Source organism: Heptranchias perlo, chromosome 1, assembly GCF_035084215.1.
Source record: "Heptranchias perlo isolate sHepPer1 chromosome 1, sHepPer1.hap1, whole genome shotgun sequence".
NCBI lineage: Eukaryota > Metazoa > Chordata > Chondrichthyes > Hexanchiformes > Hexanchidae > Heptranchias > Heptranchias perlo.
This window is the reverse complement of record NC_090325.1, coordinates 87,204,942-87,226,710: the sequence shown is the minus strand read 5'-3', so window position 1 is coordinate 87,226,710 and position 21,769 is coordinate 87,204,942. Positions and strand designations below refer to the sequence as shown.

The following is a 21,769-nucleotide window of genomic DNA, read 5'->3' as shown; positions in this document are numbered from 1 at the left end:
GTGTACGGTGCGCAGTGTGTGGTGTGTAGTGCGCTGTGTGTGGTGCATGGTGCGTGATCTGTGGTGCGCGGTGTACGGTGCATGGTGTGTAGTGCGCTGTGTGTGGTGCATGGTGCGTGATCTGTGGTGCGCGGTGTACGGTGCATGGTGTGTAGTGCGCTGTGTGTGGTGCACGGTGCGTGATCTGTGGTGCGCGGTGTACGGTGCGCAGTGTGTGGTGTGTAGTGCGCTGTGTGTGGTGCACGGTGCGTGATCTGTGGTGCGCGGTGTACGGTGCGCAGTGTGTGGTGTGTAGTGCGCTGTGTGTGGTGCACGGTGCGTGATCTGTGGTGCGCGGTGTACGGTGCGCAGTGTGTGGTGTGTAGTGCGCTGTGTGTGGTGCACGGTGCGTGATCTGTGGTGCGCGGTGTACGGTGCGCAATGCATGGTGCGCGGTGCGCAGTGTGTGGCGTGTGGTGCACGGTGCGTGATCTGTGGTGCGCGGTGTACGGTGCGCAGTGTGTGGTGCGCGGTGCGCAGTGTGTGGCGTGTGGTGTGTGGTGTGCGGTGTGTGGTGTGTGGTGTACGGTGCATGGTGTGTAGTGCGCTGTGTGTGGTGCACGGTGCGTGATCTGTGGTGCGCGGTGCATGGTGCGCGGTGCGCAGTGTGTGGTGTGCGGTGCACGCTCTGCCCAGTTTCACCTGGGGGAAGGGCCGAAAAGGTAATTTTTTCATTATTTCTGAGCGGCCAGGAGGAATAGGAATGCTACAGTCTGTCTGTCCAAAACCTGCCAACAGCCAATCTGACATAACCTATAAGAGAAGGAAAAAAAACTGGCCTAAAAAGTATGCCATTGATTACAAGGAAATATTGGGCCAGGTTTTGCTGTTGCAGGACATCTAACGGCATCTGCCATTAGTTAGACTTGCCCCTGAACCTTTCAGCTCAAATAATTTTTGCCCACAAAGTTGCTGAAAGTGTGAGCTGATAAACGGCGCAGCGAGGGAAACAGGGCATCTGGGACCTGAGTGAACAGGGCAAGCAACTGGGTATCTCCTTTACCAATCAGTCTGAAGGATTGGGAAATAAACACAGGAAGGAGTGCGGAGAAGGGTGAATTAAAGGGGCTGAATTCAATGTCAAATCAGGTACAGAAAGAGAAATAAAGAGGGGAAAAGAAAGATTGGAAGAAGAGAGAGAGAGAAGGGAAAAGTAAGAAAAAAAAATTAAATATAAAATTTGACCTTTTTAAAATCTCCCCAAAAAATTCAAAACCTGAAGGAATGAGACTCCACACTTGTAATAGTTAATTTTCGGTGCCAGAGAGGTTAATTGGCAGTCATTAACATTTATCATGTTGTTAAAGGGTACTTGCGCTTGTAATGACAAGACTTAACTTTCTGTGGCGAGTTTAATGGGCAATTCATAGAATCATAGAATGGTACAACACAGAAGGAGGCCATTTAGCTCATCGTGCCTGTGCCGGCCCTTTGAAAGAGCTATCCAATTAGTCCCACTCCCATGTTCTTTCCCCATAGCCCTGCAAATTTTTCCACTTCAAGCATTTATCCAATTCCCTTTTGAAAGTTATTATTGAATCTGCTTCCACCGCCCTTTCAGGCAGTGCAATCCAGATCATAACAAAATGCAGCAAAAACATTTCTTTCCTCATCTCCCTTCTGGTTCTTTTGCCAATTACCTTAAATCTGTGTCCTCTGGCTACTGACCCTTTTGCCACTGGAAACACTTTCTCCTTATTTACTCTATCAAAACCCTTCATGATTTTGAACGCATCTATCAAATCTCCCTTAACCTTCTCTGCTCTAAGGAGAACAACCCCAGATTCTCTGGTTTCTGCATGTAACTGAAGTCTTTCATCCCTGGTACCATTCTAGTAAATCTCCTCTGCACCCTCTGAAAGGCCTTGACATCCTTCTAAAGCGTGGTGCCCAGAATTGGACACAATACTCCAGCTGGGGCCTAACCAGTGTTATATAAAGGTTTAGCATAACTTCCTTGCTTTTGTACACTATGCCTCTATTTATAATGCCAACGATCCCATATGCCTTTTTAACAGCTTTCTCAACTCGTCCTGCCACTTTCAAGGACTTGTGTACAAATACCTCTCTGTTCCTGCATCTCTTTTAAAATTGTACCATTTAGTTTATATTGCCTCTTCTCATTCTTCCTACCAAAATGAATTACCTCACACTTCTCTGTGGTAAATGTCATCTGTCATGTGTCTGCCCATTTCATCAGTCTGTCTATGTCCTTCTGAGGGCAGATTCAGCAAGTTCCTAAAAAAATACAGGGAGGTTAAGTGCAAGATGCCATTTTCGCGAAGCTAACAGCGGAGCAGCGCAATTCGAACAGCAACTTTTGGATATTCACATTTAATCGCACATCTGCTTCCTCGCCTGAAGTTGCTGTACCATTTACCCATAAATAACAGCGAGCACCATTAGCCTTGCTGTTATTCTAACAGCAAATTCTGGCCCTGCATGTACAAACTATGTTATATTATAAATGTAGCTGCCTTTTACTCTTAGCTGTTCTAATGTCATTGGATTTGCAGACTTTAAGTTGCATTTATTGGGGTAGAAATTTATCTGGGCCCATACTCGGGCCCAGAATCAGGGCTGTACAGGCAGCACACACCCAATATTGTGGGCACAGTTAGGAGGCGAAAATGTTCAAGGGCCCTCGTTATCATTAAATAGGTGGGCTGCCAGCACTGCTAACGCTATTGATTGGCAGGTTGTCTAATGGGGGACTTGAGAATGTCGAGCATCCCTGGAATTTTCTAAAGGCAGGCTGCACATCTTGAAGGGGAGATGCACTTTAGCTACAGGCATCCAGAAGTCAACTTCTGAACTAGCAGGCCAAGGAGAAGCTTCAAGGCCCCCCCACTTCTCATATGCAGCATTGGAGGTCCTGGTGGAGTAGGTTGGCAGGAGGATGGATGTCCTCTTCCCAGCAGGCAGCAGGAAGGTATCCAGTGAAGCTGCTCGACATCAGTGGGAAGAGGTAGCAGAGCAGGTCAGTGCCAGGAGCATCGCCTCTAGGACATGGCTGCAATGCAGGAAAAAGTTTAATGACCTGACCAGAGTTGGACTACTAACTCCGATCTCACTTCACTCTTTGCGTAACCCTATATACCTGAAGCCCCAGCACTCACAACCCTAAATTATCTGTAGCCCCTGCACTCACACTTCTTCCCTCCCCGATTACCAGCACTCTCCTCCATTCATTGCAGCACACTTCACTCCACATCCTTCTGCTCCTAATACCACACTCAGCACCTCCCATTCACCTCTGCCATCCTTCACACACAAGCACCACTATTCTACCTTGACGTGCACATCCTCAAAGCAGCTCACTGCTGACCAAGTTCGCGAACAATAATAGAGAAGGGTTGAGGACAGGAAGGCGAACATTACTGCACAGGAGTATAAGCAGAAGGATGGGATGGCCTAGGAAGCAGCTTGCCAGAGGGAGAGCTCGCATCTTAGCCCTGTTGTAGAGGGCAATGATGAAGATCTCAAGTACGTTCAAAGACTGATCCCTATTCACTAGGACCTTTTAAGTGCACTGGGCAGCCTGCGCACAATGTCACAGAGCATGTAGGAATCCAGCTCTAGTTTGTGTGAGGTCATCCAGCATGGTATTGAAATCATGCAGTCAACCATGAATTGAATAGTCAGCTCTATGAACACTGCAGTGGGGCCCACAATAATAGAGCCTCTGGTGACAGCTCTGACATCTTTGTTGTGAGCTCAGACTGCTGCCATCATGATTCTGGGAGCTAGCATCTCCTCAGTTTTTCAATTCATGAAGGAGATCATAGATTGGACTGTGGAGAGCATCATTACTCTCCTTCACTTTGTTGTCATGCAGAGCAGTGGGAATGTAGAGGCGCAGCCCCATGACACTGACATTGGCTCCATGGGAGAGGCTTGTGCTGTCCTCTCTCAGGAGGACAGTACACCTGCTGCTCTGCCAGCCTCTGACCCAGTGCCTTTGTTGGTTCCATACAGCCAGCTGGCTCAGACTGCTCTGGCCGATGCCAAGACACCATAGCCAGGCACATAAGGGCCAGAGCTGTTCGAAGTCACCCACCACGATCATCTTAAGTGTGTGCAGTGGATAATCAGCAACATTCCACCTCCCAGGCTCCAGCGACAGAGGAACCACCTCCTAGGAGCACTAGAATAGGTAAACGAGGACAGGGGCCAAGCACTAAGGGATTGCACTGGGGTGATTTCATTATTAAGAGAAGGAAAAATTTGTTTAATCTACAATGTACACAATGTTAAGTAAAGATTTTTTTTGCACTGATGTTGCTCTTCATGGTCTTAGTTATTTAAGAGGAAAACCAATTAGGTAGTAGTGTTGGAGGCCATTCAGAAGGTGGGTGGAAAGAGCGGGATTATTGGTGTACTGGGGGGAGGGTTTGTTCAAGATAATCTCTCCTCAATTTGTTGCCTTACAGCTCTGGCAGCTAGCAGCACTGCTCAACCTTGGCCTTCATCATCCTCTTCTTCCTCATCCCCTTTTTCATCTTCCTCCTCTACTTCTTCCTCCTGTGACAGCTGCAAGGCTTGGTCCCTCCAAATGGCATAGTTGTGAAGGATGCAGTGAACCAGTACAAATCTGGAGACTCACTCGGGGCTACACTACAGGACTCTACCGGATCGGTCTAGGCACCGGTTCCTTTGTTTGAGGACATCTATGCTTTGGTCAATGAGAGCTCTGGATTAAGTGTGGCTCTCATTGTATCAGTGCTCAGTATCTGTTCCCAGGTTCCTGACAAGAGTTACGAGCCAGATGTAGAGGGGATACTCCCTGTCTCCAAGGAGGCAGTCTGACACCCACTGGTCTGGATGGAAGGCAGAGGGTGTTGAGGACTGGCAGAGTATGAAGGCATCATAACTACTGTCAGGAAACCGTGCACAGACCTGCATTATTCACTGCCTATGGTCATAGACCAGATGAACATTCTGGGAACAGAACACTTCCTGTTATAAAACATGGCTGGTTCTTAACGGGAACAACACAACGTAACGTGTGTGTGCAGTCAATGAGACCTTACACCTAGGGAAACCCAAAAATGCGGGCAAATCCCGGAGCTCTCTGCTCCTGATCAGCAGCCTGCGTTGGGAAGGTGATGTATTGCTGTGTCCTTGTGAAGAGGGCATCCATCACCTGCTTGATGGCCGTATTTGCAGCAAACTGAGTGATGTTGCTTATGTCTCCTGTTATAGCCTGGAATGAGTCCATGGCAAAGAAGTTGAGGGTCATCATAACCTTCCCAGCCACAGGCAGTGCTATGTGTGCCCCGGTGTTTGGCTCCAATTCCTGCTGCAACAGGTGACAGAGGTCAGTGACAGACTGCCTACCTGATGATGCGCAGCCTCCTCATGCATTGCTCCCCTGTCATGTTGAGGTAAGACCTCCTGTTGTGGAAGACCCACATGCTGTAGAGTCTTCTTTGCCCTTGCCTCCTTCGCTGACTTCTTTGAGCCTCCACAAGTCTGTGCTGCCGTGCTTGCTGTTGCTGCTGCTGTGGAAGCCTCAATGATAATCCCAGAAATATTCCCATCTTTTCTGGTACTCCTGTAGCCCAAAGTTTGCTTTCCAACAGCTATTTAGTATGAAAGACTTTCTAAACTCAGCCAAAGCAGCAAAAAAATGGCTCCAAGAAACCCCAACAGTCAAAAACAACTATCCAGAGATTTACCTTAATGGAGGTGGGGATCCCTTTAAATACTGCTGCTTCAGCCTGCTTTCTGGGCAGGCTTAAGAATGAGCAAGTCAAATGCTCTCAGGCACCATTTTTCCAAAAGGGTTATAATACAAGCGCAGGATACCTATTTAAAATTTTAATGAACTCAGCGTTTATTTCAGGCAGCCACCAGGGGCGTCTAAGGAGCATCTTAACCAATATGGTGGCGGCCGCATTTTGTGTGCACTTCCAATGCTGGACGCCCCACTGCGAAATTGATAAGTGGATAAATGTTGTACCTGAAAACTAAGCAAAACGCAAACAAATTTCTACCCCATTTTGTTCTCAAATTATACTTAGTTGCTACAGAATTTAGACTTTTCTGTGCAGAACAAGAAAACTCTCACTACAAGATCATGTTTTCTTTTGCTAGAAGAATTTTGTTCAAAGACTCTAATGAAAAGTAGATCTACTGATTCATAAACTTATGGTAAAACCCTTTTATGTTTCAACAAAGAATATTTTAAACAATAATTTCTGCACCAATCAGAGTTACTTCCAAAAATTGACTCTATGGCTGTAGGTGCTAGAAAAATCAATTTTTAATTTTTAATTCAGTCACTCTGCTCAATGGAATTAGCAAAGAAACAGTCAGTGCAGTACCATCTTGTCAGGACTTTGAAAATCAAGACAGCTCCAAAATAGATTAAAAGAGGCTGAAAGATTTTTAACAGGATAGCTGGAAAAAATTACAAAAGAGATATGGAAACAGGATGGACACAGTGGAATGGGACGACTGCTCATACAGAGGATAAACACCAACACAGACTGGTTGGGCCAAACAGTCTGTTTCTGTGTTGTAACTTCTGTGTAGGTAAACAAAAGAAAATTAGAAAAAAAATACTTTGAGAACTGACCTGGTACCTCTAAACCTACAGCAACTGATAACAAATTGTTGCCAGTTGGAATTCACATCTTGACCAACATATTAACTCATCTGTACATTCTGATAGTTCTTGGCTGGACCACTAGACAGAGCAGTGTGCATCAGTGGAGTAGAGTCATAGAGTCATAGAGTTATACAGCACGGATAGAGGCCCTTCAGCCCATCGTGTCCGCGCCGGCCATCAAGCCCTGTCTACTCTAATCCCATATTCCAGCATTTGGTCCGTAGCCTTGTATGCTATGGCATTTCAAGTGCTCATCCAAATGCTTCTTGAATGTTGTGAGGGTTCCTGCCTCCACAACCCTTTCAGGCAGTGAGTTCCAGACTCCAACCACCCTCTGGGTGAAAAAGTTCTTTCTCAAATCCCCTCTAAACCTCCCGCCTTTTACCTTGAATCTATGTCCCCTTGTTATAGAACCCTCAACGAAGGGAAAAAGCTCCTTAGTATCCATCCTATCTGTGCCCCTCATAATTTTGTACACCTCAATCATGTCCCCCCTCAGCCTCCTCTGCTCCAAGGAAAACAAACCCAATCTTCCCAGTCTCTCTTCATAGCTGAAGCGCTCCAGCCCTGGTAACATCCTGGTGAATCTCCTCTGCACCCTCTCCAAAGCGATCACATCCTTCCTGTAGTGTGGCGACCAGAACTGCACACAGTACTCCAGCTGTGGCCTAACCAGTGTTTTATACAGCTCCATCATAACCTCCTTGTTCTTATATTCTATGCCTCGGCTAATAAAGGCAAGTATCCCATATGCCTTCTTTACCACCTTATCTACCTGTTCCGCCGCCTTCAGGGATCTGTGAACTTGCACACCAAGATCCCTCTGAGTAAAATTAACAGGACCATTAAACCCCACAGAACTATATCTTTTGTCAGTAACAGCATTTATCCCAACTCAGTAGAAGTCCGTGGTCTACTACATGTCTGTATTGGGTAGGTTTTTATAGCCCACCACAACCTGGCTCAATTTCTGAAGCCTAGCTCACCTTTTTGTCTTTTGTGGCCTTTCTCACCTACTTTGTGCTGCCCACATTGTCTTGGCCCTATGCAGCTTAATAATAATTTACATTAATCCACACAACACAGTGATTTTGATCTGTTATATATTCTTTGTGGGCATCATTTTAAATTGCAAAACCAAAATAAGCAAATTACATGCAGAAAACCAATCAATTCCATTGGATAATTCAGTGTTTTTGCCAATGTGATATGCATTGCCAGCTGTCATACAGATAAAGAAGTCCCAGGTCAAATTGCCTTTCAGTTTTTGAGTTAGCTGATCTCAGCTGGGGCACCAGTTGGGGCCTTACAATTGGCCTCACAGCCTTTGGCTAAGGAGAGAAAATTCAGCCACATTTCATTATTTTGATAGTTTTCTAATAACTCTGCTAAAATTTGTTTGTATTTGTGTGTGGATGTTTGTGTGTGGGGGTTTGTGTGGGGGCTGTGTGTGTGTTTGTGTATGGGTTGTGTGTGTGGGGGTTTATGTGTGGGTTGCGTGTATGTTGTGTCATGTCGTGTCTCAGGTTAAAACAGGATCAGACTCAATCTGATTCCTTTCATAATCAAATCGTCTGCTGGAATTCAGTGTCCAGACCGATAAATGAAGAATGGTTACTTGGGCTTGGTACTAGAGAGCTATAAGGGCTCATGAAACTGTGCCCCAGCAACAGTCAGCACCCTCAGAAGAGAAAAGGTGAAAAGTGGGAAATAAAGTACATTTTGTCATGCCAAATTTATTGCTGACAGGATTTGTTGGTTCTGATATAGCCATTCCTGTTTATGCTAATCCTAAAACAACAATGTGGCCCAGTCCAGCTTGTGAAAAGCTTAAATTCTTGGCCCAATTCACATCAGCCCATGGACTGCCCAAAGACTCCTTAGGTCCAGAGAGTGGGAGGAAGTATTGTAATCCTACAGCAAATACCATCCTTATGATTAAATGGAGAAATGTGGCAACAGGAAGGCAGTGAAATGTTAAAGCTTCGATATTGAAAGGAGGGGAGAGAGAGAAATAAAATGAAATGAAATATTACATTGTTTTAGGGATTAAAAGTACATACCAAAAACTGTTCGTGCTGGAACAGATTCCTTATTAATCCAAAATGACACTTGAGAGAGAATGACCGTCATAATACAGGGTATGTAAGTCTGGATCATAAAATAACCCATTTTCCTTCTCAAGTGAAAATAGACTGTCATCACCACATATTCTCCTAAAAAAGAAAAAAATATAGAACTCCTTTCTAAGAGTACTGATTTTTGTTTTAATTTGAATTAACTGATTTTGATAGAAGTACAATAAAAATGCAATATTTAACACAAAGACATATTCAAATTGTACTCTGGTGCTCAGAGATGGTGGTACTTATCAAAGAATTCCATAAGCATGTGCCTTTACCTGTAATGGATTTAATAGTGCCACTAGATACCGTTTGTCCAACAAGGTCATACTGCACCAAACTAGAAGACTCTTTGGGTACCTCCACTGATTCTTCAGGTCCTTTTGTCCATGTGTATATCATCTCACTTTTAGGATATGCATCTAAAACATATGAAAACACTGAACTTATAATAACATTCGTCCAGAATAGTAATGAAATCATTCATGGCATAATGTATCCTGCTGGATTTTCCTCCTTTTAGTTATATTTAGCTGATTGAATTACCACGTTACATTACTAATTTTCTGAACATCTTTATTATTTAAATTGTTCATTAATTCATTGTAAAAATTAAATTAGTGATGGTTTGGCCATAATTAATTTTGCAATACAATAAGACTAATAAAAAACGATTCTCATTGCACTTTTTAAAAGCTATTCCAGAGCTGCTTTCATATTTGAAATATGTTTCAATGTATGTGACACTACGGTAATCTATTTTGATGTTATTGTAAGTATTTCAATAAGGTAAAACAATTACTCAAAAATAGTATAAGGATGATGATTTTATAAGCATTAACCCATTCATATTAATTTACAATATGATCAATAATTTGCTCTTTTTGTGTACTTTGTTCCTTCAAAACAATTCAGAGCACAGAATTACACTGTAAAACACGTCAGTGTATTTTTCTTTTAAGAAATTAATAACATACTTGGAATTGTATATGTAACAAACACAAATGTACTTTGCACTTCCACAAAGGTCACAGGAAACATTGACTTGTCATTATTAAAACATACGTTTGCTTTCAACAATGCGGTTAAATAAAATGTTGAGCACTACCAGTGAAAGGTTTCTCTCTATAGTTATGCCAAAAACAAGACCAGGTAACTCACAGCTTCCAAATTTAAGCGGACAAGCGTGGCCATCCATTGGGAAATCAACCAGTCTCATAGGACACTCTGCGCTTATGGTAAGTCTAAAATTAAATATATAAATCATATAAGATTATTCTTAAACTAAAATGAGCATCATTCATTATCTTAGCAATTTCTCAATGGTAGTAATGATACCTGACGATATGTAAAGTGCAAAACATACCTCATAGTGTACAGGATTGTGCCATTCTGCATGATTCTGAACAGTTTGTTTGGAGCTGTCATGTTGTGGGAAATTGATTTTTTCCCATTCCTAAAGAACGTATCAGGCGTCCAGACTTTAGTAACCATCAAGTTATTGAGACGAAGGATTTCAATAGGGCCGTCGTACTTCAGCCTCTTGTCCACCCAGGTTTGGCGGAAAAATACATCCATTGTATACTCCTTGGATGGAAACCGGAAAAAAAGTACAAATGGTTCACTAAAGTAAAGCACTGCCCTATAACGGGTAAAGTTGCTTTAAATACATGTTTAGTATTAGGAATGTTTACTTTGTTTCCCACACAGAGTGCCATTATGTCACTGTGATGTTTGTTGGTTTCCTGTATAAAACATTATTTGATATTCAGCCTATTTTAAAGTGGAACTCTAAGCATTATACAACAACACGAATGACTCATTACTAGAATCCACTGAACGACATCACACAATTGAGCTTGTCTGTTTTGTTACGTTTTCCATTCAACTAAAATGAATGGTGATGCATTCATCCATCCATCCGGTGTATTTTGAGGTGAACACTTATAAGTGGTTATATATATGGTAATTGCAAATACATTGAAACTCTAACGTAACAATGATTGTTTCTGTTTCTGAATGTAACGCACACAGTTCTTTCCTCATATGATTTACCATGGATGTTAGTATTAATATTTTCACTTTTGGTAAATAATAATGCACAAACGAATTAAATCTCTTTCTGTAAAAAGTCGGTGGAATGTCTACCTTGAAATATTTAAGTTATGCAACGAGAAATCCTACCATCTCAACATCAGACACTGGTCCAAAGCTAGTTACGTAGATATCTGTTTTGACTTCTGTAACAGCACCTGTGGAACAGAAAATGCATCCCTTATTAAAAAGACACCGAAGGAAAGAGGTGACCATTAATAAGTACACTTCATCATAATCACAATCTATGGACCAGTATGGGCATCGTCTTCGCTTTTAGATCCATTTTATTTATTCTTTCCACTGCTTTCCTAAGTTCTAGTGATAGTAACCACCAAGTTACAAGCTACTCATATCATGAATACCCTTGGTCCGTGCAATATATGTGCATGTCTTTAACTTTCACAGTCTGCCTTTCTTCCAAGTGTGGCACACTTTTACATATTTAGCAAAAATAAAACAGTTCAATGTCGAAGGTCTTCAGAACGTCATAACAACGCACAGGCACAAAAAGATATCGGGCGCACTCCTGTGCAAACGCATATTTAAATCATTCGCTTTTAAAGAACAACTGCACTCAACAACCATATTAAATTCGCTCGCATCTTGATATTCTCACCAGCAAGCCCTTCACAGTAAATCCGTCATGCTTCCAATTAAAGCTGCCTTCGTATTTTATCTATCTGAACACACGAAGCATGCACCCCCTCCCCCAGTGCAGACTAACAGCCCTGTTTATAATAATTATCTAGAAACAAAGCCACAGCATAACCGTCATATATTCCAAACACGCAAGATCAGGCAATATGCTGTGACAAATAAAGCTGCAGAAGTCGAAAATAAATGTGCAATCGTACCCCCGAATCCAGGTCGTAATCTGTTGTCATAACCATCCAGGAGTCTATCCAGTATGCGTGTAAAATTTTCTGGATATAATTTCTCATCCTTCTTGATCTCTCCAGAGGTTTCACCTATACTGAAAAGTGAATATATAAAACCGACGTGGCCATACAATGATAAGGACGAAGAGGTAGTAGCCATACACCTGATATTACTATCTTTAGGACCGTAGCGCCGTACAAAGACAGTAAAAGCAAATACATTCGATAAACGAATGTGAAATAAGGTGAAAGAATCGGTTTACTTCCATTACTTACCACGTTGTCACGTAGATAAAGTAAAACAGAGTGGAAATGTAACTGAAGGACATCCTGATCACTGTCTCCTTGGCAGGAACCATCTTTGCATGCCATACTTTAAGCCTCTTCCTGTTCCCCGTCGCCAACTGCCTTGTCCTGAGGACAGATCAGAGCTGTGAGAAAAGATACATACACACTCGTGCATATGGAGTGCATCTCTTCCAGTGCATCTCTTCCCTCCTGCCAGCCTTCACTGAAAGGCACTTGCTCTCGCATCAGCCCGACCCACTTCCCCAAATCTTTGCCTTTTGACAGTCGTTGTGCGACCCACGGCGATGGGCTGGAAGCACCGGGTCAGAAATAAAACGCATCTTAATATCACATCATCCGCCCTTATCAGAAACTCTTCTGTTAATCCCGGTCTATCACCTGCTGCATGTTAGGGGGAGGGGGCGCCGAACAGATCTGCGGGCAACTATATGGCAGAAATTTATGGTTTCAGGTGCACACGTAAAAATGAAGCAGTTCCAATACTTTGTACAGCAGTCTTGTAATAGTTTTGCAGTCAAATATGTGGATAGATATTGACAAGCACCTAGAATGGGGTTGGATATGTTTTGTCTGGTTTGCCCCCGAATTATTCTACTGCTAGCACTGAATTGCCAACTGATGCGTTAGTATTTCGCCTCTCGTCCCGAGTCTCGGGTGCCTCTATTGCATTCCCGGCTGTCGAGGGGAGATGCTGCTGGGGCGCAGGAATTAACAGATTCTTTCATTTCGGGGACTGAGCTGAGATACAGACAACAGAAAAAGAGGAAAGGAAACTAAACTCTTTTATCCTCGGTCAGCTCCTTTGACCTAGGCTCAGGTGCACTAATAAACCAGTTAGAAACCCATTTTGTATTGAATGGAGCCACGTTAAAACGTTGCAAATCTAGCAGCCTGATTTTCTAGATGAAAGTATCAACAGTTTTATAACCAACTTCTCCCTGTAAATACTCTGTACTGGAAACTGCCGGGAAGCACAGTTTGTAATAAAAACACACTGACGTATTCAAACAATTTTTATCCGTTTCATCAATTCAGGTATCACGTTGTGGCATACAATAAGTAATTTTGAAATATTTTCTAAACGTTGATTTGCTTTTTAAATTTTTCACCGTTGAATAATGAAACAGACCCAGTAGTGAAATCATAGTGGTGAAATTGTAATTCATGATAAATATAAGAAATTATCTCCAATTAAAATTCATTTTACACGTTGTCCTCTATTCATACTGGGGTTTCAAATAAGGCCACTTTTTATATGTTTTCTAAAACATATACACTTTCACAGAAGTAACTAACGTTTCCTGAACTATCCAAATGTGTTTTGACACCTCGCCGTCATTTTTATTCTGTATTCCATAAAATATAACTTGCTTGAGTTGAATTGTGTAGCGTTTCCTGCATTGGTAAATTCTGTCATTTGTATCCTTTAGGATAATTGTAAACAATTTTACAACACCAAGTTATAGTCCAGCAATTTTATTTTAAATTCACAAGCTTTCGGAGGCTTTAAAATGAATGTGAATTTAAAATAAAATTGCTGGACTATAACTTGGTGTTGTAAAATTGTTTACAATTGTCAACCCCAGTCCATCACCGGCATCTCCACATCCTTTAGGATACGCAGACATTAAAATGTGTTGCCAAACAATGGCTCAGAGTTTGGAACGATCTTGACATGACATGCCCATTGCCGAGTAAAATTATAACATCTAAATGCACTGCACGTTTCTATACGAGTAGTAGGTTGTCTTTGGAAGAGGTCCATTACATTTGGCCAAGGCACTGTTTTGAATGTCATTACACCTTCTGATCCATGCTCATCACCTTAATGCAAATCTGAGCCACGCTGTCGTTCCCGCTGAAGAGAATTCAGCTAACAGGGATTTGAGCCCGTGTGATTCAATTAGCATAACAGCAACCCTGTAATCATTTGAGAGAGAAAGAAAATTCTTTAAGGATGTGATCGTTTGACTATTTTGCAAGGGGAATTGTTTCCACAGCAGTCTATTTGATGTTGTGGAAGCTGCGCGCATGCGTTGCGCCTCGGAATTATTGTACTGCCTTGGACTAAGTTGCATTCCTTGAATCTTCGCTCAAAGACCTTTCTATAATCAAAGTTAGGAATGTGGAGAGTTCAAGACAGAGGATGTTTCGGGATGTTGTCGTTTGCCGTGATGGTGGCCATGGTCTGCTATGCACAGAGGTGAGCTCTGATCTCTAACCATTCCTTGCCATTGTTTGTTTCCTCTGCTTCACGTTTAGTGCGATTCTGAATGAAATCTACATTTCTTCCCTCAGAGTTAATGAGTCCAGCAACATGTCATATGTGAAAGAAACCGTGGATAACTTGCTGAAAGGATATGACATTCGATTAAGACCAGATTTTGGAGGTAAATCATCTCCTCTCGGTACAGTTTCATATATCTATGTGCAGTTCCTATTCTCCACCAGTCAGTAGCTAACTAAATAAACAAGACTTACTGTATATACATAATAAGGAATAACTATAGCAATGCAACATCTGCTGCGTGTGGTGATGTGCAACAATTTTATTTTTAAAAGTGGATTGCAATATCATAAGCAGATAATGTATTGTTTACTTCAAGGTCTCCCTGTGGACGTTGGTATGAGCATAGACATTGCCAGCATAGACATGGTCTCTGAAGTCAATATGGTGAGTGCACTCTTTAAATACCGGTCTGTGGAAATGAACACTAGAAATGTTTTTTTTAATTAACTATTTATCTATTTAAAAGGCGTAATTCTACATCGCTTGCAGGATAATGCAATGTTGATCGTGGTGTGTATTGCGTGAAGCCGTTTCCTGGATATTTCGTTTAATGGGGATACATGAGTTTGTTACTGCAACTGGAACAATAACTGTATCGATAAATAATACTCTTGCACAAGATGTTGCTCACTCACCTATGGCTGCTTAAACCTACTTAAATCGAGTGCAATGGTGATAAGGCGCTCAATTTCCTATAATGTATAATACCGCCATCTGCTGATTGTAATAATTCACTACGTTTCAGTGCCTTTGACAGATCTTGCTCATAACACGATTATTATGCAGGGGTTCTCAGTGGCAGGGACATATCAGAGCCCTGATCCTAATTAGCCAGTGCCTACGAGCGGCGATGGCGTAATGTTTGAGATAACACCAGCAGTAACCCCTGCAATTGCTGCGATTTCATGCATCCCAGTTCTACACTGGATCTGATACAGGCTGACAAGCTTCATGTGATGTATCAGCAAAATGAAAGTCTACATTAGCAATATAGTATCCCCATCTAACAACGGACTACTTTTATTGGGAAACCAAGGTGAAGGGCTAAGGCTCATGGTGCAGGATACCAGCAAGGTTGAAAAGAGTAAAAAAAGGACATTAGCAATTAATGATTAGATAATGTCTGGCTTGAATTTTAAAACCTGAAGATTGCAGAGAAGACTGAGGGAGGGGAGGACTTTTGAGGTTCTAGGGATGATTTGGAGTAGGAGACTTCATTGCAACACGGTGAGGATGTATAGTGGAGGAAGAACGTGTAGGACATGATAGTTGGAGCTTTGAAGGAGTAAAGTAGAAAAGTTCAGAGGAACTTGGCAAAGGTAATTGGCAAAAGAACCAGAGGCGACATGAGGAAACATTTTTTTACGCAGAGAGTTGTGATGATCTGGAATACACTGCCTGAAAGGATGGTGGAAGCAGATTCAAAAATAACTTTCAAAAGGGCTTTGGGTAAATACCTGAAAGGAAAAAATCTACAGGGCTATGGGGAAAGAGCAGGGGAGTGGGACTAATTGGATAGCTCTTTCAAAGAGCCAGCACAGGCACGATGGGCCAAAAGGCCTCCTTCTGTGCTATAAACATAATATGATACTACCATGGTACTATGAACACGGACCATATTTATAAATAAAGATAAGAAATATTTCAATTGAGAGAGAGTCACTAGGGGCAAGAGGAAAGAGAGAAATCTACTATCAGACCACATGATTTTTCTTGTATTCTGTCCAGGAATGTGGATGAGTGTTGGAAGAGCATTTCTGGATATGGTAATGTATTACATCTTGGTCAGACGAGGTGTATTTAAGAAATTTAAGAGATATTGAGGAGAACAGAAGATGTAATACATCTGACAAAATGATCTGTGTCAGTATAAGAGTAAGGAAGTCTTACTACAATTGAACAGGGCTTCGGTGAGACCTCACTTGGAGTACTACGTACAGTTTTGGTCTCCGTATCTAAGGAAGGATATACTTGCCTTAGAGGGGGTGCAACAAAGGTTCACTAGATTAATTCCTGGGATGAGAGGGTTGTCCTATGAGGAGAGGTTGAGTAGAATGGGCCTATACTCTCTGAAGTTTAGAAAAATGAGAGATGTTCTCATTGAAACATATAAGATTCTGAGGGAGCTTGACAGGGTAGAGGCTGAGAGGTTGTTTCCCCTGGCTGGAGAATCTAGAACTAGAGGGCATAGTCACAGGATAAGGGGTTGGCCATTTAAGGCTGAGATGAGAAGGAATTTCTTCACTCAGAGGGTTGTGAATCTTGAATTCTCTACCCCAGAGGGCTGTGAATGCTGAGTCATTGACTATATTCAAGGCTGAGGTAGATAGATTTTGGACTTTAGGGGAATCAAGGGATATGGGGATCGGGCAGGAAAGTGGGGTTGAGGTTGAAGATCAGCCATAATCTAATTGAATGGCGGAGCAGGCTCGAGGGGCCATATGGACTATTCCTGCTCCTATTTCTTATGTTCTTATGTTCTTATTCATTGTGGCTAATTAAAACTCACTATTGGTTGTATGCAAGTGGGTTAATACAAATAACATTGTCTCAGTTTCCTTTGCTACTACATTTATAGAATTATATTTAAATTAAAAGTCCCATTAAAATTCAATCAGTAGTGCTAATTTTATTTTGTATCAGTTAGATTATATTAACTCATAGAAAGCTGTTTGAGTAAGTTTAGCATAAGGAAAGTGTTACTTTGGACAAGTATTTGGTGGGTGAGTTTGCTCTGTTCAGAATGCCAAAGACCATATGGGTATTTTGTCCAATTCCAGTGCTTATGCTGCTTAAATCAGATGTCTACAAATAGAATATGAATATTTACTAACGAAAGCAATTTCTCGACACACTTTTTGACCTATGTGACTTACAGTTTGTGATATTTGCTTATATAACCTGCATGCACAAGCAACATAGATTGTTTATGAAGTCTATGCCACCAGTGGAATACATATTTATAAGCCACTCATCTTCATCATGTACTTTGCAATATATTCCTTTCTCATTATCTGAACTAACTGATTAGTGAAATTCCTAGTCCATCATTCATGAAATCCAATGCATCATAGTACACAAATTATGTAAGTAGAGGATATTTGTGTATTATTGGATTTCAAACCATAAACTGAATGGCATTAGGGTTCAAGGCTCATAATCAAAATAGAAACAATCAAGTTGTATCACTCCCGTTCCTAGTGGATTAATTTATAAGTCCCTGGTGACCTTTTGCTATCATGGTTCTATAACATACATCTTGTAATTACCCTAAGAATCCTTGCTTGGCTAACTATGTCCAATGCTAATCATAAGTCACTATTGCAATACACACAAGCACTGCAGAAACATTAGATTCCATTTATGATGATATGATAAGCAACTATATAAATGTAAGTTCGTCCTTTCAGAAATCCAATGTGCAGTAAGTGTGGAATAAAACTTATAGGTTTTTGCAACATTTGTCATTAGATAAATTAATCTTGAAGGTTCTACAAGTTTAGGAAACAATTGATTAGTGAGGAATATTCCTGAAATCCTTAATTCAGTATATGTATTAATGGCTGAAATCACAGAAAAGCATCTTGAACAAATACATATTTAAATCCAGTTTATAACTAATGCTTCATTTTTAGAGGAGCAAGAAATAAAATAGTAATACTCATAAAAAAGTAACTTTAACACAAAATTTCAAATAAAATTTTGTGGTATAATCAAATCCTTCTATGTTCACCTCAGACCCAATGATTTGCCAAGGCCATGCATGCAGCTGTGGTCAGAGTGCCTATTGGGTAATCTGTTTTCAGGCTTCTACCAATTACAGTCTGAGCAAAGAGGCAATTAACAGTAGCCCAGGGATGACTGTTCTCCCTCAATCAGAGGTGCCTGACTTCAACTCAGTACTCCTCCACAAGATTGCAGGTGAAATTGGCAAGTTAACATGCATAGGGGGGGTTAAATCCCTTCACCTATTGGTGTCATTACAGCACTCAATCCAAAAACATTTTAAGGAATAATTTTCAAATTCCATGCTCTACCCATTTACAGTGCCCATTTTGTATAGAACCCATCAGTTTAAGGTCTTCCATTCCTTTGATATGGGGCAGTGCTTGCAGTTACACTGTAAAAGATTAGATAGTACTGAATGCGAGTGAAGTACATTAGAAAAACAAAGATTAAATGGGTAAAACACCAAAGAAAGTTTGAAATTCTATATCAATAGAAAAAAGTTCCATCAACAAGTAGGTGAACCCTTGAAACTGCGAGTTTCCTTGAAAAAATTCAAGGGTTATGTTTGCTGTGTGAACCAATAATTATTTTAAACCTGGCCAATTGTAAACTGAAGTACTGAAAATACATTCTACAGAATGCAAATAGCATTATTCAGCCCCAATGCATCCAGCAACCAATTAGTCAGGGTTAGTGAGCCTATTAACATCATGCAAACATTTTGGTTGGAATATTCTCACTGTGTTCCCAATGTGTTTTGTTCCTACATTAAAGTTTATATTTGCATGCATTCACAAGGAGAAATGTTCAAGAACCTGGTTCTGATCAGTGTGTGTATATTTCCTAGAATTTATTTAAAAATAATGAAACAAGAGAGGCAATCCGTTTGTCTTTATACAACTTCTGTACTGATTTGAGTTTCTGATCTTGCTGATGTTTGTAAACAGACATCAATTAATTAGAATGTCTTAAGGAAAAGCCTTTAACATCAATTTTTCCCAATATAATTTTGCAAACAAGGCAAAACGTGTAGATATACAAAATTAGTCACAATGAAAGAGTTTGATAGTATGGTCAATTTATCACAAATCTATATGCATCTTAATAATTTACACTACATTGATAAGTGAGTTGGGAGTTGGCATACGCTCCTGTATAGGGGGGGTTTATTCTCGCTCCATAATATCACAGATATAGAATGGAAAAAAAGGAACTGAACATTTATTACCTCTCATATTTCAGGTTTATTTCTTTGGCTGAAAAGTTTATTAATTTTTAGTGACTTTTACTATCATGATGTTAATTTTGATCAATTTTCATTAACACATTGCATATCCTCAGCTCAAATAACTGCTGAAATTATAAATTCATAATCCAACATCCCAAATGACACATCAATTTGTCACAATGGGAATTAGAAATGTATTTGCTCAGACTTTTAAATTTTTAAACACATCAACATATTACTTGTCTGTGCATTAGATGTGTGATGGATAAATGAATGGACATCTACATTTAGTACAGTTCGTTTGCACACATTCTCTTGAAAGTTAATGTCTGGGGTTCTTATTGTGAATTTGCCATTGGATCAGAAGTGTATTGTTGTAATGTACAGAGCCTCTTTGGATGAATGTTAGTAGTTGTCATTTTTTTAAAAATTATTTGTTCATGGGATGTGAGCAATGTTGACAATGCCACATTTATTGCCCATCCCTAGTTGCCCTGAGAAGGTGATGGTGGGCTCTCTTCTTGAACCGCTGCAGTCCTTGTGATGATGGTGCTCCCACGATGGTGTTGGGTAGGGAATTACAAGATTTTGACCCAGTGACAATAAAGGTATGGCAGTATATGCCCAAGTCAGGATGGCGTGTAACTTGGAGGGGAACTTGAAGGTGATAGTATTTGCATAATCTTGCTGTTCTTGTTTTTCTCAGGGGTAGAGGTTGCAGGGCTGGGAGGTGCTGTTGAAGCAAGCTCGGTGATTTGCTGCACTGTCATTATGTACTGTGGGCATTTCAACCTTTGACCATTTGCTTTCTTTGATGACATCACTATTTGATGAGATGATTTTTCTTCCTTTGGTTTGCTTCTCTTTACATAACTCGAGGTGCTTTTTTGGACATCCTTTGGGTTGTATTTAATACTGAGGGCAGTTTGTACAGAGCTATGGAAAGTGGGGGAGGAGGAAAGGGAGGGGAGGAAAGAACAAAAGCGAAGGTCTCTGATAGGGTGGAGGGCAGAAGTGATTAAATAACAAAAGGAATGATGGTGCAAGGCAAGGAGGGTGGTAATGGGATGAGTAAAGAAACGAAAGATGGGTCTAGAGGAGCTGTAAATAGCAACATCAGAACCATTACCAGCACCTGCTGTCCAAAAAAAATGGGAGCAGTTGTTATGATCTGAAGTTATTGAGATCAATGTTGAGTCTGGAAAGTTGTAAAGTGCCTAATTGAAATCTAGAGGGGAGTCTCGGCCATCACAGGGGGGGATCTCAGTCATCGGGGTGGACTCGGCCATCGGAGGGTGTCTCGGCTATCGGGGGGATCTCGGTCGTTGGGGTGGTCTCGGCCATTGGGGGGGGTTCTCGGCCATTGGGAGGATCTCGGCCATCGATGGGGGGTCGGTCATTAGCGGGGGGATCTCAGGGCGAATGTTGGTTTAAATCATAACCAGCGGTTTCTAAGATGGGAATGGTTGGGGGTGAATGAGAGTTTCTGATCGATGCCAGAATTTTTGCTCATTGGTGGAGAGGAGAAGGTTTGTTGTCCTAGCCTGGAATTTCTGCTGCGTGTTTGTGGTTGTATGCCATGGGGATGCCTTTGGGTTTATGGTCATTTTTTGAGGGGTTGTTCTTGGATATATACTCAGTGGGTGGGGTTTGATTTGTTTTTTTTTTGCTCAGTTGAGTGGGGGCCACGTTTATTATCCTACCGGGGGATGTAGAAAGTGATTCAATGGTGGTGCTGCGGGGGAGCGATTTCTTTTCATTGGTTGCAATGTTTGTTAGTTGATCTCCCATGGCATTGCATATGAGGAATCAAAACCAGTGAAACTTTTCAGGTCAACCAAGGGAGATAATTGGACCAAGATAGAGCGGGGAGAAGTGAGGGCAGGGGAGAGGGTGAGAACAGTGAAGGCAGACTAAGTGAGGGAGAGAGGAAGGGTACGGAAGGGAGAGGCAGTGAGGAGGAGGAATGGGGAGGGGAGCGAGGGCCGCTAGAGGGTGAGGACAGGGAATTGGTGGGGTGAGGGAGTCATGAGGGGAGAGAAGGATGGGAAGGAAGAGGAGAGAGGGAAGATGAAAGAGATGGGGATAAATAGAGAGGAAGCAGGAGGAGGGGAGAGGGAGAAAAAGAGAAGAAGGTGAGGTGGAGGAGGAGAGAAGCAGGTGAGGGGGAGATAGGAATGAGTGGGGGGAGGGGCCACAAGGCAGGAGATTGAGATTTATCCGATTTCTGGATGGACCGTCTTGGTGCTTCCCAAGAACTCAGCAACATGTCTGATTGATAGTTTCCTTGGCAGGTTAAAAGTTTGCTGAGCTATTTGCAGACAGGTACGCCAGCTGCTAGCCACAAGTGTAATTCAAGTAGATTTGTTAACAAACTTTTTCACTCATTTTTGGTTGGCTTCTGTGTTTCATGTTATTTGGGATTCATTCTTTGAGGTTGCCTATTGCTCTGAGGATTCT

The 21,769-nt window shown here is 41.6% G+C and overlaps 2 protein-coding genes across 7 annotated transcripts in view; one reads left to right on the top strand and one right to left on the bottom strand.

Annotated features, from left to right (window-relative positions):
• Positions 1-12,120, bottom strand: part of LOC137333612 (gamma-aminobutyric acid receptor subunit alpha-4-like) — a 54,924-nt gene extending 42,804 nt beyond the window's left edge. Inside the window, exons 1-7 of the mRNA XM_067997880.1 lie at positions 12,092-12,120; positions 11,730-11,848; positions 10,963-11,030; positions 10,145-10,365; positions 9,940-10,022; positions 9,057-9,200; positions 8,719-8,871 (exon numbers count right to left, since the gene is read on the bottom strand). Of these exons, the coding sequence (XP_067853981.1) occupies positions 8,719-8,871; positions 9,057-9,200; positions 9,940-10,022; positions 10,145-10,365; positions 10,963-11,030; positions 11,730-11,848; positions 12,092-12,120 (817 nt within the window). The remainder of the gene's footprint in view (positions 1-8,718; positions 8,872-9,056; positions 9,201-9,939; positions 10,023-10,144; positions 10,366-10,962; positions 11,031-11,729; positions 11,849-12,091) is intronic.
• Positions 12,121-14,185: 2,065 nt separating this feature from the next.
• Positions 14,186-21,769, top strand: part of gabrb1 (gamma-aminobutyric acid type A receptor subunit beta1) — a 391,573-nt gene continuing 383,989 nt past the window's right edge. For all 6 annotated transcript variants that reach the window (XM_067988217.1, XM_067988205.1, XM_067988190.1 and 3 more), the window contains exons 1-3: positions 14,186-14,265; positions 14,361-14,452; positions 14,669-14,736. In XM_067988217.1, coding sequence (XP_067844318.1) covers positions 14,186-14,265; positions 14,361-14,452; positions 14,669-14,736 — 240 coding nt within the window. The remainder of the gene's footprint in view (positions 14,266-14,360; positions 14,453-14,668; positions 14,737-21,769) is intronic.